The sequence below is a fragment of the Tamandua tetradactyla genome, chromosome 22 (assembly GCF_023851605.1).
Source record: "Tamandua tetradactyla isolate mTamTet1 chromosome 22, mTamTet1.pri, whole genome shotgun sequence".
In the NCBI taxonomy this organism is placed as follows: Eukaryota; Metazoa; Chordata; class Mammalia; order Pilosa; family Myrmecophagidae; genus Tamandua; species Tamandua tetradactyla.
This window is the reverse complement of record NC_135348.1, coordinates 23,336,997-23,354,330: the sequence shown is the minus strand read 5'-3', so window position 1 is coordinate 23,354,330 and position 17,334 is coordinate 23,336,997. Positions and strand designations below refer to the sequence as shown.

Here is a 17,334-nt window from a genome sequence, read left to right as displayed (position 1 = left end):
ATAAAAGGGCAAAAACCTAAACTGCCTTCATAGATTTATATTCTGATGGAGGAGGAAAATAAAAATAAATAAGTTCTCTAAACGAATTATGCAGTATATTTGTTGATAATTGTGCTTTGAAGAAAAATCTAGTAGTACAGGGAGGTAAAGGTTGCCAGTGTTGAGGACGGTGCAGTTTTACTAGTGCAGTCATGGAAGGTGACATTTGAGCCCAAACTTGAAGGAGAGGATGACTTAACCTAGTGGAGTCCTACAGTCTGGGACAGGAGGCTGGGACAGAACCTGGGAGAAAGTATGGGCAAAGCATGGGACAGAGCCTGCTTGTGTGTTCAAAGGCAGGAGGCAAGTGAGGCTGAAGAAGAATGAACAAGGGGGGGAAAAGTCGCAGACAAGGTCAGAGCAGAAGAGCAGACCTCAGTGGCCAACATCAGAACTTGCTTTTGCTCCAAGAGTGATAAGTCATTCATGGGTTTTGAAGCAAAGGCGCATGATACAACTTATAGGATCCGTTCCCTTGAAAAGAATCATTGTGCCTGGCATGTTGAAAAGCAACATGGAAAAACAAGGCTAGAAGCAGGGAGACCAGTTAGGAAGCAGTGATCATAATGCAGGTGAGAGACAGCTTCTCCGCTTGCCCTGCAGTGGTAGTGGGACGTGCAGGGAGATGGTGGGCATCTGCACATACTGTGAAAGATTCTTGAAACCCCTATCTTTAGGCAAGTGATTTTCCTGAGGATGGATATGTGCGAGGCAATAGTAAGTAAGGCCTTGTAATGCTGAGAATTAACTTCTTATATTTTTCTCTTCAACAGGTGAAGTTTACATTTTATTGAGTAGTAAAAGTATGACCCAGACTCACAATGGAAAACTCTACAAAATTGTAGATCCCAAAAGGTGAGATTTCTTTATATCCCTTTAAGTGATTATCCTTCTTAGAAAAGTTATTTTAGTGCATTCAACTTAGCAATAGAAGAAATGCAATTAGCAACCAATAAAGACACACACTCTGTCCATTCCGTGTGCTAAGTGCTGCCCGGAGATGACCTTCATCCCCAGTCTACAAGGACAAGACTTCACCACATCGACCGCTAAAAGCCTCATGGTGAACACACGTACACGTCCTCCTGTCATCACTGTTGTATTTGTGGAATCGGAGTCCTCAGTTAAAAACCAGAGGAGGACCTGACATGTGAGGCAGTAGCTCAGGCTCTCTTCTTGGAGGCAGTAAACCCTCCCCTTTTTCAGGAATACTAGGAAAGCACTGGCATCTGCTTAGTATGATTTTTGTTAGGTAATCAGGATAAGTCATTTTGGCAGTTCAACATCTGAGCCTCATTTCAAAACTATCTGAAAGCTCACAGACTGCGATGGCCAAGCCAGTGAAAACTGGAGAAGGGTTTTGCTGTTTGTCTCAGCAAACAGGAGATTTGAATATTTTAATCCTTTAAAGAATATGTTTATTCAGCCCCTGTCCCTCCCCACCTACCCACCACAACTTCAACACACATGCACAATTTTCAGGTCATCTTGAATTATAATTGGGCCATGATTAATTTTATGGAAACGACCCAGACTTTATCAGAAGCTGCTGAAATTATACACCATCTAATAAATTAGTTCTAAGTTTCAGAACAACTGTTGTTAAACACAGTGCTGCAAATCTCACATTCTTTTTACGTGAACCGACTTTTAGGGGCCCATTTGTGAATTTAAATTCCTAGACTTTAAGTATTGTTAAAAAGAATCAGTTCTAACAATCTGAAAGTTTTACTGCAGGCATTCATTTCATTCCATTTTAAAAATATTATTTATAAGTTGTAAATTGTGTGTTTTTCTGAAGAAGCCACTGACTAACAAAATGAAGATTCTGGTCCTTTTCCTGAGAAAACTACAGGTTGAGAATGACAACTACAGAGCAAAAAGAGGAGTCATCAATTCTAGTATCTCTGTATCACATATACTTATCTTGCTCACACTGAGAGAATACTCTTGTGTTTGATAGTACACCTTTCCTCTGGCAGCAGGAGATGTACACAGCAGTACACTGTAGGGTTTTTTTCCCCTCCTTGAGTATGAAAGCAGTGTCTTCTTTGGGATGAATGAAAAAAGAGTATTTCAGACATTTTGGTAATTACTGAAGTTGGCAATATTAAGAATAAAAAAATCAAACAAATATAATTAATGAAATATCCGAGTTCTGATGATTTATCATGAAGCATAGGGATTTCATTCATCTCTAATGCGATTAGTTTCAGACCAGTCATAGTTTTTCCATGATGCTCGTCGATGTTTGGATATGCTTTTGTAAGCTTCCTGGTAGTACTAGAATTCATTCTCCCACCTCCTTACAGCAATCTTCCTCTCCGCCTTCGGATTGTTTAGTCTGTTGGTGGTGCATTGAGGTGAATTTTGCACGTTCAGTCCATTATTAGTCTCTAATTACCAGGGCGGCCATAAGGGACTTTGGCTTTGTGATCTTAGGGCCTCCTCGAGTAGGGTGGTCTCAGAGTGACATACCTGAAAGGCCTGGCTTCTCACTGTGGTGCCTGTTTCTGGCGAGCCGTGTCACGTGTGGGGCAGGGTTAAGATTTGTGTTTGGTTTGGGAAGAGTCGGGGAGGACGGGAGTCCCAAACGCACTGCCCTTGTACTTGGGCAAAGACATAAATTTCAAAATTAAAGTGACTATAAGAAAACAAATGTTTTCATAAACATTTGTTGGGAGCCTCATGCTGTTTCGATTTGGGTGCCAACATTTATTTATTATACTATTTCTCTCTAGATGAGTTGACGTTCTGTATAAGCAGACACTTTAGCATGTGAATGGGATTATTTTGGAAACACTAGCTAATTACTAGCATAGTAGTGTTCAGGATGTCTGCTTTAGAGCAAAACTGTTTTTCTAAAACTTTTGAGGGACAATTTGAAGAAAAAGCCTCATTGACTAAAAAACAAAAAAATCAACAATATATAGTTATTTCTTGTTAGATCAAAAATCTAACTCGAATTAAGCTTTTAAATTCATTGTATTCTTGTAGAGTCCCCAGACTTGTTAGAATAATGTTTTCAAAATAACTTTCAAACATCAAATAAATTATGGCCCCAGAGGAAAATAACAGCAAATTATACAGCTTTTATATTCCATATTACCTATCAGAGAAATTATATTCTTTCTCACCATATGGTTTATGTTTTGCTGTCTATTTTTCCCTACACAGAGAAAGATGAGGAAATTTAGAAACCATATGCATTATCTCTTGTCATTTTGGAAAAAGTAGATGAGGATTCAACATTACCACTTAGACCACATTCAAGGGCTAATGTGGTCTAAGGCTCTAAAGAATTGTTTTCAAATCATGTGCAGTGGCCAACTTCTCAGAAAACAATGGCAAAATAACCTATTGTGAAAATCAAATGCCACTCTCTATGGTGAAAAAATATGAAAACTTTTAAAAAAAATAATACAGCAATGTTTCCCTAAAGCTTCAGAAGAACTCCGAAATTATTTTAAGGGGGGAAAAATTCCCTACGGAAGTAAAAAAGGAATGAATTTTGCCTCCATGTTAGAACACTGAACATACAGTCACATCTCACTGCAGAGTGGAGCTGGGATCGAGTCAGCACCAAAAGCTTGCCTGGCTCAGCCAATGCGCAGGGTTCCAGAAGGCATGTAGTCAGGGGTGCTGTATGCCCTGGTCTGGGAAGCTCATTCAGTCAGAAGTTCTAGAAAACAGATTTAGACATAGGGACACAAACATTGGGCAGTAATTCTAACTTCCCTTAGTAGTGTCATCTGAGATTAGTCAAAAATTAGGAATGAGCCTGCCTTAGTAGGTCAGGAAATCAATTCCTCTGGTCTCTTGTGACCCTGTGTAAGTCCTTTCACACATTGTGCCTCCTTTGTTCATTTCTCAGTCACGGATGATCATTCTGCCCCAGTTTCATTTCTACGGAAGTTATGAAGATACATGGAATAATAGATTTAAAATTTATTAAATGCCTTAGTACTGTTGGTGTTCATTCATGCATTCAGGAACTATTTCAGGTGATCTCTCAACTTCGAGGTTCTCAGGTTTCCAAAATTGGAGTAAAGGTGTCCATGGAGCTTTAAAGAGCTAATATCTAGTTTTCAAATGTCTGCATCATGCCTCAGTTGCTTGCTCCTTATTAAATCTTTTCAGAATTAAACAAATCATCCTGAGGAATGGAAATTAAAGAATTGTCACAGTTATGTAACTTCCGACTTTTATTTTTATAGAGCACACATTTTTTCCACATTATTGACAAAGCCTCTTTAATTTTTGTTTCTGATGAACTTAAACCAAATGATCTGTGTTTTAGATTTTGTAATGTTCTTAGAGTTATTTCTCCAAGAATTTGAAAAACAAAATAGTTTCTAATCATGTTGATTTAATTACAGTGACCCCACTCTTACTATATGTTAGCATATTGCTTGTCTGTTACTCAACCAAGTCAAATCAGTCACACGTCCCCCTTAAGAGGTCTACAAATTAACACTGCAAACTCCAAGCTTGAGAGTTTTATTCTACAGAAATGTTGTATCTCCAAACTGCTCTGTGGCCAGTAGCAAAAACTGTCCCTCATGCCTCCTCTGTGCCTTCCCCACCACAGATTTACTTATTATTGTTTGTTTTTCCCCTCAATATCTTCATCCTACTCCTTATGACACTGGATTCTAAAGAGTGCTTTCCTTCCTTTAAAAAAAAAAGGCACTTCATAAGGGGAAATCAGTTCTGTTTATCCTTTGCATATGTCCCAGGGAGCTGGCAGGCAGCTCTGCCATCCTAAAGAAAGTCATACATAATAGAGCAGCTTTAGCCCAATAAGCCAGTCTAGTCCCAATTCATCAGTCAAAGTTTTATGCAAGTGGCCCCCCTGAGTTGATAAATTCCCACAGTGCCTGTTGACCCAGCTGCCAAGCCCTCTTGCAGCAGGTGGTGTTTTCATGGCCACCCTGACAGTAATACAAACTGTTTAGCAGCTCCATTGACCTTTCAGCTATTAACAGGGATACAGGCTCCACTAGGGACTAGTTTTCAAACATGACAGAATTTCTTAACACTAGAGGTCATGAACAAGTATATGCCCTATAAAAAATCCATTCAGCGTGGTGGATTTTTAAGTCCAAAGACAGGGCGCATCTACATTTTTTGCTATTGTTATTTTCTACATATCTAATAGCCACAAGTGAATATACACATATCTGCCAGCTTATAATAGATTTTATTCTTAATAAGCTATATTTAATGTTGTGAACAATACTTTTTTTGACTAACAAATCCTTTCTAAGCTGCTACATAGCATCTGAAATTTTAAAAGCATATGACAGAAGAATGAGACAGCAACAAAGCAGAACTTCTAATGACTGGACAAGCATCAGACATAATATATAATAGTGGCTGAAGTAAAACTGGAATTTTCTTCATACCTTAGCAGGATTTCAATATGTGTATATATGTGCCTGCCCATTTAAAAGCACTTTGAAAATCCATGCAACTTTACATAGAACCACTTCTTTCAAAATAAATTTAAAACGTAATAGAATAATTTATGTAAAAAAATATGAATAGGATCATATTATTTTAAAATGTTTCCATAAGGCTTTTAGAATATGATGTATGACAACAGCATACAAAGGAATTTTCTGCCCTATATTAATTGAAATCTCTCTTAAACTGTTAATTCTGAATATTAGAATATCACTTCCTATAATAATTGCATAAATTGCTATGAAAAGTTGATTGAATTGCCACTTATAAACATTATTCATTTAAAAAAGATGTAAAATAGAGAATATGAATTTAGTGGCAAATATATTCTACAAAATGAGATTTAGTTTGTGAGAGCTTAAAAGATTTTTTATTTTTTTAATTCCCCAGGGTTTTCCTTGCTGGAACAAGGGTGAATGTCTGGCATTTTTAAACCTTCTGAATAGCTTACATATTTTTTAAGGCAATGTATCATCAAATATTCCAATACCTAAGACAAAGGCAGATTTAATTTTGTATTAATATGTCTGAAACAGTTATGCAAATTTTGTGAGATGTTTTCTTACGGAAGGTGTAGTTTATTTTAAAAACTGCATTTTAGTATCTTTTTTTACTCATTCATTTTTTGGGTTAAAAAACTTGTAACAAATGACTTGTTATTGTAGACATTGTCAAATTAATCAAAGTGTCTATCATCAAAATTGGAAATTTGTCACCGCAACCACAGTCTTAAAAGATAATTTACATTGACATTTTCTGTGCTCTTTTAAACAGGAACTTGTTTCAAATTTTTACTTTAAACATTTAGGAATATTTAAAATTTCTAGATTCATATACTGTAAAAATAAAACATTGATAGATCTATGGCTTTGTAAGTGGGAGAAAGGAGATAAGGATTTTTTTTTTACTTTTTTTCATTGTGAAATATAACATATATACAAAAAGCAATAAATTTCCAAGTACATTTTAACAAGTAGTTGTACAACAGATTTTATAGTTCGGTATGGGTTACAGTTCCACAATTTTTCATTTTTTCTTCTAGCTGCTCCAAAACACTGGAGACCAACAGAAATATCAATATAATGATTCAGCAGTCATACTCATTTTTTAAATCCTATTTCTCTGTTATACTCCTCCTTCTCTTTAAATAATATATATACATAAAAGCAATAAATTTCAAAGTACATCGCAACAATTAGTCTCAGAACAGATTTCATAGTGTGGGATGGGTTACAATTCCACAATTTTAGGTTATTATTTCTAGCTGCTCTAAGGTACTGGAGGCTAAAAGAAATATCAGCATCATGATTCAGCAATCATACTCATTTGTTAAACCGGACCTTCTCTGTATGACTCCACCATCACGTTTGATCTTTCTCCCACTCTTTCAGGGTATTTGGGCTATGCCCATTCTAACCTTTTCATGTTGGAAGGGGCGAGGATTTATTTTATGTGATTTCTAAATGAAAAATCCTCTAAACTTTAAGTCTTTTATGTTGTAATCAAGCTTTTATTTATTTGTATATTTGTTAATACTAGTTGACACTATCCTGAATTAATTTGTATCAATAAAAATGGATATATTCAGAAAAAAGTCACTGGTTGAATTAAATTATATTTTTACCTATTTTCCCAATTACAGGTATTTCTTATTAATGTCAAATCTAATAAATTTATTAATCATGATTTATGAATTAAATTTTTAAGTTACAAAATAGATCTTGAACATAAAATTTTCAACGAAATTTATGCTCTTCTTTATGTTAGGAAGTAATGGCATGACTTTTTTGATTGTAGAATAATTTTTCAGTTTTTTTTATTTTACCAAATCAGAATGAGTACAAATAGAATCCAAGATTCATGAATTATCAGTCTACAATTATTTTTTGCATGCCCCTTGTGTTCAAGATATTGTATTATGTGATACGGAGGGAGAAAATGAATGAAAACCCTGACCTATCCTTTAAGAAGGTTATTTTTATTTTAATTCAGGACATAACACACATTTTTGAAAAGTTAAATAATGATACCTGAGATAAATGACACTTTGGGACAAATAAAAACACAAACACATTTTTTTCCCCAAACACTGTATATTATAAATTGTCAAATTAATGGTCCAGAAGGGTATTCATACTGAGATGAGTAAAACTCGCTGTGATTTATATTCCAAGTCCAGTCTGTTTTGCTACAGCATGATTTTCTTTAACACCAATTGGCTGATGTATAAAAGAGAATATCTGTATAACATGTAAATTATATTGCTTTTCTTAAACAGCCTTAGCCAGAATTGCATAAAGAGAATTGTAAAGAAAGGCGCAAGCCTTCAGTCCATCTCTTGCACTAGAAGGAGCCTCTCAGCTCAGTTAAGATAATTAAATATCAGTACCTGCACTGGGTTTCCCTTCCCCAAGAGGCGCCCCTGCAGCTTTGGTCCTGCATACGAAGTTGCACTTCCTCCGGAGTTCAGCTCGCTACCATCTCCATTTTGTTTTTGTGTTTCTAATCTCCCCAGAGGTGGCCTCCAGCTGCATTGCCTTGAGCAGCCTGCTAGGTTGCCCAAACTATTCCCCTAGGCACTGGGTTTTATTTTTGTTAGTACTTTAGTTACAAAGTTGCACAGATCTTGAGGAGTCTGCCCCAACCTTATTTTTGTTAGCCCTGTTATTTTAAGTGTGCAATTTTGTGGAAGGCAAGCAAGATTTTTCAGGGATATGTACATTGAACTAAAGTAGAAATCCTATTTTTCTATATTCACCACTGATAATTATAGGTGACCAATTTTTGAACTTAAGAAATTGCAAACATGATACAACAAACACCTGAGGCAATTTAATAAAATGTCTGTCTTTTCATCTAAATGCCAATGGGATTAACATCTAGTTTCATTAATAATTTCTCCCAGGTTTTCCCTTTAGGGAATGCATAAACTTTCTATTTCCTGAGTTGATAGTCATTAACAAATGAACTTAAAGTAGAATGAAGGAGAGTACACACTCCTTGAAATATGTGTACGTGTGCGTGGTGGTTGTGGTGTTTGTGGTGTTTGTGGAGTAATAGGGCCTGAAATCTGGGTGTGTGGCTTCCTCCAAAGAATGAGCGAGAACCCTGGGCTAGGGAAGAGTCCCAGAGCCACCTGTAACCCCTGTGTGAGAGCCAGCTAATCTCTCCACACACTTTCAGATCTTTTAAATTATCTTTCATTTTTTAAAATTGTATTATTAATTTTCTTAAGTTATTTAATATAGCTACATCTTTTAATCACAGAACAAAATCATAGAAGAAAATTTGGGGGTGTTTGTGAAATTTCTGATAATCTCATTGGCACCAGGCTTGTTAGCATTGCACAGCCAAACCCATGGCTCTCTTCCCCAAGTTGCCACTTACCTCTTCCTCCGTTCAGTTTAGTACCAACTCGTTCCCAAACTTTCTAGGTTCTAAAATCAATCCACTCTGTGTCTTAGGGGGCACATGCTCAAGACTTTTAAATCCCAGAAGACTGCAAAGTGCAGACACCATTGGTCACACAGAAACAGCTGAGGCCCAGGTCCATTTTTTTTCCAGCATGTTTTAGAAAAGAGAAATACAGTAGTTCAAAACACTGTTAAGGAATAAGATAGAACATGGATTTTTATCCTATCCTAAAATAGAACTTTAGAAATATACAGCACAACTAAAAAAATAATAATATGCACATAATATATTAAATTCAAAATTATTCTGGAATTTAAGCTTTATTTCTCCTTACTCCATTATCAGGATTACTCAAGACATAGATAAACATACTTCTGCAGCCTGCATAAGATATAATATAAAGTAAGTAATTCATTAAGAGTGAAATCAAAACAATGGTTCTTATAACATTAAATTTCTTGGTATAACTTGATATAGAAAAATACTGTTTAGAAATTTCTCTTGTAGTTTATGCTGCCATCAAGTTCCAATGAGACCAATATTGCCTGGCTATACCAGAGTAGATTCCTCTTGCCCTGTTCTTTCACCTAGAATGTGATTGTTTTATGAATGTATAAGATTCCTTACTGCTCACTTGAATTTGCATCATGTATTATGATGTCACTAGCTGCTATAGAATGGCTGTGTATAGTCACAAAACATGCTGCGTGTTCATTGGAATGCAGGATTCTACTTGCTCCTCATGAGTAAACGACTATCAATGAACAAAATGTTGACAAGTTCAGGTTAAATTCAGTGAACGTCCAGACTAAGAAAATTATGAGGGGAAAAAAAACAATTTGTATATTGACCTCCAAAAAAGGGCACTAATATGAATATTGAAAAGAAGCACACTATACCATTGTGCTTATTCCTGTACCTTCAACTCTACTGGTGGGGGATAGTAACATCTAATACAGCATGAGAAATTTTCCCCTTCCTCCTTTTTAAAGTAAAGGTGCCGAGTACTGGTGTTAAAAATAATGAATGGTTGGGGATGATCAGAGTATATCAAACTGCCTGCAGAGTGAGGAACTTCATTAAATCACAGGCTGTGCTGTGGCCTACGAAGCCCACCTTCCCGTGCAGAGCTGAGGCTTCATGCAGTCATAAGAATCCATAGCCTTATGCACTTGGAAGCTCCTGAGCAAACTAATTAATGGCTGTATTAATTGCTGCTGGTTGGAAAATGGCCCTAATTTAGAAGGGTGGTTTTTAAATGTGCTTATGAGTTGCCAGGCATAGACTCTGATTCAGTAGGCCTGGGGTGGGGCCTCAGAGTCTGCTTATCTAACCAGCTCCCAGAGGAAGCCTGTGCTGCTGGTTCACGTGCCACACTGTGGTTCACACCTTACAGTGAGGAAGGAGGATTTAGACTTCGAGGTTTTTCCCAACTCATAAGAATGAGAAGAAACATGGAAGAAAAATAGTTTCTTTAAGATTGTCGTTTCAAGGGAACACTTTTCCATATTTCCCAATGTAAATACAGATAAAGAAGTAAGACGCTTCTTAAATCACCTTACTTCCTTCTGCAGATTGCTATGCAAGAGAGGCTGTAGAATTGATATCTTCTAAAACCTCCGAGCCAGGATTTTATAAAGAAGTATTACTTCTCCTCTATGTTTCTTGTTTTCCAATAATATTGATTTAAAATCTGGATCCCTAACAAAAATTTCAGAATGGGCCCTTTTTTGGACATGTCAAAACAAGTAACATTTCTGCAACACTTACCCTGCTTTGACAGAATGTATCCTTGTGCTTTAGATGTACAGAGGATGTCTTGTTTATCGATGTATTCATTTATTAAATTAAATGTCATTAAATTGAAACCACCCACCATGCCACCGCCCAGAGTCATCCACCATTGACCTTAGCTATTTACAAAATGTCATCTCATATGATGTGTGTTATAATTTACTTATGCTTCTTCCATTATTTCACAAAAGTATTCAAACTTTTATACCACTACACAAAGCTAGCCAAAGTAGGTTTCAAAATGTCTTAAATTTCTAAAAGCAATGCTTTATGCATTAAAGATTATTGGGCAATTTTCTGCACTAGCCCTTTAGTTTTTCATTATCCATCACATGTGAATGAATTAGGAAATATATTTTTCCGACTTAAATAAGTTTGAGGTCTGTGGACATGGCTGTCACCAAATGGGCTCAATATATTCTTTATTGTAGGCTTAAACAATAAGTTTTCTAATTTGAAACCTACCTCTGACTCCATTCAGTAGAGCTAACGGCCCAAAAGCTTAAAAAAGTAATTGTTTAAAAGAAAAACATGACTATTTAAATGGCTCCTAATAGACCACGTATTAAAAGACCCAACTTTCCAGTACAATAAAAATAAGGATGAAAAATGAGTTACTATATCACAAGTATATAATCTAGGTTTTTGTTTGGATCCCATCTAAGTGTATATCTTTCATATTTACGTATACATAAGATGACCTGTTTCAAGGGGGCAGTAATAGCAAAGTTCATATTTACTTGCTTCATTCCCTTTCCTTTCTCCTCATTTCACATAAAGAGTGCTGTTCTTTTCAACGGAAGGAGAAATGTGAACAGAACAGACTGGAGGGGAATTGTTAGAATCACCAAACATCTTTCTCAGGTTTTACCAAATACCTTAATAGAAAAATGAATTTATATGTTGACCTAATACCTATCTGGAAAAGAAAATAATCATATCTCTTAATGTCATGCTTAGCTTGACTTCTTAACCTTTGTTTATTTACTGTGATTATAGTTGGCATAAAAATGTTTCATTTAAGATGAACTCAACCATGCCTCAGTAAAGACTTGAAAGACTTGGGTTCATATAGATAATAGAAATATAGAGAGTGTTTTTAGTTTTATGCTTACTATATCAAGGAATAGCAATTTGATTCTAATGATATCTATTCCAAATAGTCCATATATTCCTAATATCCTCACCTAATCACATAAAAGAAACAGCCTTTAAAGGCATATTCTTATCTATTTCATTATTTATTTATTCAACAGATTTTCATTAGTCATTTTCCATATTCCAGACACCCTTCTGTGTCCTGGGAGGCACAGAAGAACAGAGGGAAATATTTGTCCCCATGGAGTTTATAGTCCAGAAAATGGATATGAGAAAATTAACACAATATTCAGTCAATTCAATTTAATAAGCATTTATTGAATTGAATGCCCATACAGTACTTTCCTAGCTGCAAGGTATGTAAGTAGTTTGACGGGGTAAAATAATTTGGTGACCTAAATGTCACTTTCTCTCTATAACAACCCTTGAACCTAAACGAATTGCCCCCTCCCCTGTATATGTATCATACTTCATACACACTGTATTACACCGCATTATTTTTGTGGCTTCCCCATCATGGTCTCCGTGGACCCTACTTTGTTTAGAAGAGCACAGTACTTGTCCAAGTAAATATCTGGGCTTGGAGAAGATTGAATATGTAGCTTATGCCCTTGGAAAGCTTTCATTTCAATGAAGAAAGGAAAAGGGAGATAGAATACTTTCCTTAGAAGAAATGAAGCCTCATAAGAGACAGACCATCCTTTGTGTAAATTTTTATGTTAAGTGATCTCCAATAAAGTAATAGTTTAAAAGAGGAGAAAAATAAAATAATAAAAAATAAAAAAGAGAGGGAAAGGATTTAACTAACATGCTAAGTGAGGAATATTAGTAATTTCATAAAAAGGAAAAAGATCATTTTCTAAGGTGTTTAAATAACAACTTTAGCAAATCAGAATATTTATATATGACAACTGCATAGTCTTATATAAGCTTAAGTAAACAAGTCCAAGTAAGAGATAGTCATGCCCATGGGTAGTCATTCAATCTTCGGCAAAAAGCAATTTAGAATTCCCTCCATAATCTGAGTTTCTATACATTTGAATGTTTTGGTGAAAAATAGCCGAAGCATCTAATCAGAGGATCTGTAAGAAATCAGGGAGCGGATACCCTGACCTAAAGAAATGCACTTCAGTATTGGATTCTTATTCATCATCTCCTCATACCTTTTCCCAATACACTCCCCTCAACTCTGCCTCAAACAGGCAACATCTTATTGTTGTTGCTATTTAAATGAATTCGCCTGCATTCTTAATCTGAATGGTCTCTTCTCTTTAGTTTCATCTCATTGGGCAAAATCACCTTGTTGAATAGCGTGTGAGTTCTGTGTCTGCATGTTTTGCATGACATTAAACATGTAAAACATTTTCGGCACACTCTACATTTGGGTCTCTTTCCTTGAATGCGTCAGAAAGAGGGTAAATGAATGACACACAGATATAGGATAAACGAAAATGCGTACAAACTCTACAATTTCAGTCACCGGCAAAATTAGCACAATATCTGCTTATTGAATGACACTTGGTATATAAATTATCATAGATGGTGACTCAGAAGAACTTCATGGCTACTGAAGAACTGCTCTTCTGGGCATCAAAAATGCCACCATCATCTTACAAACAAAAGAACTTTATGTGAGGGAGAAACAGCAGACTTGGGGCACTGGACAGTAGTCACAAGGTCAAGATAATACCCATTTAAAACATTCCCATACCCCACCTTACCCCACCTCTCTCCCAGGAATAAAGACTCCCTTAGGGAACACAAGGAAAATATGTGCTAATGCTTTCTAAAATGAAAATATTCTCAGCCTTTCACATAATGGACCATTTCCAGATTTAGATAAGAGGTTGGGTGGATTTAAGGGAGATTTGTGAATTGTTCTGTTACTTGCAAAACACAGTACTTTCAACATAGATTGGGGCTTTTGGGGAGAAGAGCTAGAGACGTCATTATACTATTAAATACATTTGGAGTCACTGTAGAAAGAGCCTGAGGCCAGACCCCAGATTATCATCATCGCCACATTGCCATAGGGACATAAGAAGATAACCTAGCTTCAGAAAACTGAGTCTACAGGGCTAAGTACTTTGCTTATCTTAGACAGCTATATAATTTACCTTGTGTGGTGGTTTGACCTATAATTATCACCCTCCTGTTGTTAGAGTACTTAAGGTGTCCTCACAACTGCTCTGGCCATCCTGATGGTGATGGTTTACATTCCTTAACTGAAAATACTCTTCATCATACTGTGGCAGGCAACACTGACGGATAGCAAAGTGCCACTGCAGTCTTTCCCAAAGATTTGTTAATGAGTTGTTGTGACTGATGATTCCATTCTAAGCCAGCTTGAATGATAACATCTTCTTTCAAAAACAGCAATAAAAATCTAAAAAAGCATCTTTGGTTCTTCTACAATTGATGACAGTTGTAAAGCAACTTTTTAAAAAGTGTTTTTACAGTGACTTTTTACATTGCAAACAAGATGATTTTGTTTGTTCTCAGCATTTTTTTTTTCATAGCAGGATAAAATCAAATTTATACACATACATGAGCTTTCTTTACATGGAGATTTAAAGCTTTGAATAAAAAGAGTATATGCACATATATATATGATGATGGTCCTGCACCCCTAAAAAAATTAGTTCTAAAGAACTTTAAAATTGAAACAAAAAGTCATTCCCAAGCTTCTTAGGCTACAAGTGCTCATTTGGGTAAATACCTTCAGTTTGATAAATACCCTGTGATGTTGTTAAATATGCCAACAACAAGTGAAACCTTTGCTCATACTAGTTCTAAAATTTTCGGTAGATCTGGGGAAAAAATGTTTAAAAATATCTATACATCTTTACTTTTTTTTAATTGCAACTGCTAGAAATTCATAGCTTCCAAATATAAGCTGTCCATACAATTAAACATATTTTTAGTCAGTGAGTTTTGTTCATGATAAAGTTTCTTAGAATGTTTAAAATGGCCCCTTTGGTTCAAAACTGGCTCGTTTATTTCCTCATGGGTATATATTTTCAGTTCTTAGAAATTTGCTAATCTTTCTGAGTCACTCAAAAAGAAGTTATTTGGGGGAGGCGAGAGATGTAATTTGCAAGCTATAGAATCACTAGATTTCTTTCCAATATAGATTTTCAACCCAAGTACACTTTTAACTGTTGTCTTTTTCTGCAGACCTTTAATGCCTGAGGAATGCAGAGCTACGACACATCCTGCACAGACCTTGGCATCAGAGTGTTCCCGACTCTGTCGAAATGGCTACTGTACCCCGACAGGAGTGTGCTGCTGCAGCGCAGGCTGGGAGGGGGACTTTTGCAGAATCGGTTAGTATTTCTCTTGTGACCAGCAACATCTGGGCATGAAACAGTCTTAATGGACTCAAGAACCCAACATCAGTTATTCCTCTTAGAATTATCGAGTGCTCAAAGTGTTTAGCCATGTCTAATAATAGTGCTTAGTCTTTCTGAATTTGTAAACGAAAATTTTCCCATTTTCTTAATGCAAATTATTGACTTACGTAAATTAATCATAAACATTAAAGGCCTTTAAAATATTGAGTCCCTTCAAAAAGTTTAAAAAAACCAATGCGAACAGCACACAACTGGATCCTTTCTGTGGTGGTCTCTGTCCTGGGTTCTGAGAGCTCAGACCAGCCAATGACACAGGGTTTGCAAAGCCCCTCATCTCTAGCATTCTCCAAACACCTCATAAATACACTCCCTAACTTAGCTGCTTTCTTGCTTACAGCACATCAAAAACAGGGTTTTTTCAGTAAGTGTTATTAAATATAAGGGGAAAATGCAACCATCTAAAGGGGCATTATGAGATTTAAAAAAAAAAAATTTGGCACCCCTTTGTGAACCATCAGCTGGGTGTGTAGCTGCTCAGAGAGGGCAAGAGAGATTTATTCCAGGATTGTTCTACCCTCACATTTAAGATTTCTCAATTCCTTGGAATAATGTTTAAATTCCGCTTGGTGTGAAGAAGCATTAGATAAATGTAGATACCTAGAGTTTAAGATGTATATGTTGAAAATTCATTTTCAACAACCATCATATGTGAAAAGATCTTGATCTCTGCTATTTCATATATTAATGTACCTCCTGCCAATGGAAGTTGAAGTCCAAAATTAATATTTAATAGCATTTTAACTCATAAATGCAGTCTTTTTTGCGTATTCTAAAGGTATGGTTTTTTTTTTTTCAAAAAATTATAACCACAACTAGCCAAAATTTGAAGAGTCAAATATACAGGGTACCTTTTAAAATTAAATTTCTTCATCTCTAATAACATTACATGATGATTATATACCTAGGACATAGCTATAACAATTAAAACTCAGCAGAAATTAAGTAATTGCATTATTTAAAGCGTAAGCTTACATTATATTGACTCACTCTGTCTCCCTTTTCCTCAATTCCAAAATATTGAGACTCAAACTCAGCATTCAAATATTAAGTATTTTAATTTCTGATTATATATCTTTCCTCAGCTTCCTTTGATGCCTGACAATAACTCTTTCTGTTTCTTTTATATAGTATCTGTTTTGTTTTATTCCTTCCTTTGCATTTTGCCTAACCTTTTTAGTCACCTCAAGTCATCATTTAACAAATATTTATGAATGTCTTCTAGTGACAGTGTGTTTGAAATTATTTTGAATGTAAGTTACATTATACATACCTTAATACATATTCATAACAATAATATGTGATATAAACAAAAGTAGACATGTTTTCTTTGAGCTAACATGAAGTTTTATTTCAGTAAAGTACTTTAATCTTTCCACTAAATCAAATTTAGTTTGAATATATAAGATAAACCAGAACCATTTTTATGTTACGTATATTTTACCACAATTAAAAATAAATAAATTATTTTTGAAAAATAATCTATTAGTGATAGTTCTAACCCAAGCAAAAACTTTATTCATATATCCACAGTTTGCTAAACTCCCCCAAATGTAAAAAAGAAAGAAAAATAGACTATTTCTTTTCTTCTTATTCTTTTTCAGCCCTAGGTCCCCTGGATTTTGATTAATGCATTTAAAAAAGTGAAAATGATCTTATCCCTTGAAAGTCTGCAGAAATATATTTAAGGAATTTGATTCTGTAAACAGTGGCTGCACTCCCCAGATTTATCCTATCAATAAAAGATTAATTTATATACCAAATTTTATACCGCACATCTCGCTTTAGCAGTAAATCTTTTCATTCCCCACTAATATTGTGGTGGTAAAAATTCATTTATGAAGAGATTCAGTGATGAGTAGAGTAACACTGATAAGGATTGCTCAGAACATCCTTTGCTTGCCAAGTGCACCAACCCCAGGAATGTGCTTCAAAGTGTAGTCAGAGAAGAAAGCATGCAGCCCAAGCCCCCTTGAAGCTGGGAGTTGGGTAGAATTCGAGGGCATCCACAGGGTGGATACTCCATCTAAGCAAAATCTAAAATTGACCATTCCTTTCTGTTGGAATGGAGATGTTTGAGCCAGTGGACCCTCCCTCTCAGGGCAGGTCT

At 35.6% G+C, this 17,334-nt stretch overlaps 2 protein-coding genes across 27 annotated transcripts in view; one reads left to right on the top strand and one right to left on the bottom strand.

Moving 5' to 3' along the window:
* LOC143666273 (uncharacterized) overlaps positions 1-17,334 on the bottom strand; it is a 139,010-nt gene that overhangs the window by 7,994 nt on the left and 113,682 nt on the right. For 8 of the 24 annotated variants that reach the window (XR_013167490.1, XR_013167485.1, XR_013167491.1 and 5 more), the window contains 2 exons: positions 8,896-9,109; positions 3,006-4,195 (listed from right to left, as the gene is read on the bottom strand). The exons of 1 other annotated variant lie outside the window; for it this stretch is intronic. Coding sequence is in view for 6 of the 23 variants with exons in the window: in XM_077139922.1 (XP_076996037.1) it covers positions 8,993-9,109 (117 nt within the window). In the remaining 17 variants the exon portion in view is untranslated. Of the gene's footprint in view, positions 1-2,921; positions 4,196-8,895; positions 9,110-9,477; positions 9,581-17,334 lie in introns of those variants that run through there. 15 more of the 24 variants (XR_013167486.1, XR_013167487.1, XR_013167489.1 and 12 more) reach the window with 12 other exon arrangements.
* HHIP (hedgehog interacting protein) overlaps positions 1-17,334 on the top strand; it is an 89,726-nt gene that overhangs the window by 65,197 nt on the left and 7,195 nt on the right. For all 3 annotated transcript variants that reach the window (XM_077139917.1, XM_077139916.1, XM_077139915.1), the window contains exons 11-12: positions 813-894; positions 14,992-15,140. In XM_077139917.1, the coding sequence (XP_076996032.1) occupies positions 813-894; positions 14,992-15,140 (231 nt within the window). The remainder of the gene's footprint in view (positions 1-812; positions 895-14,991; positions 15,141-17,334) is intronic.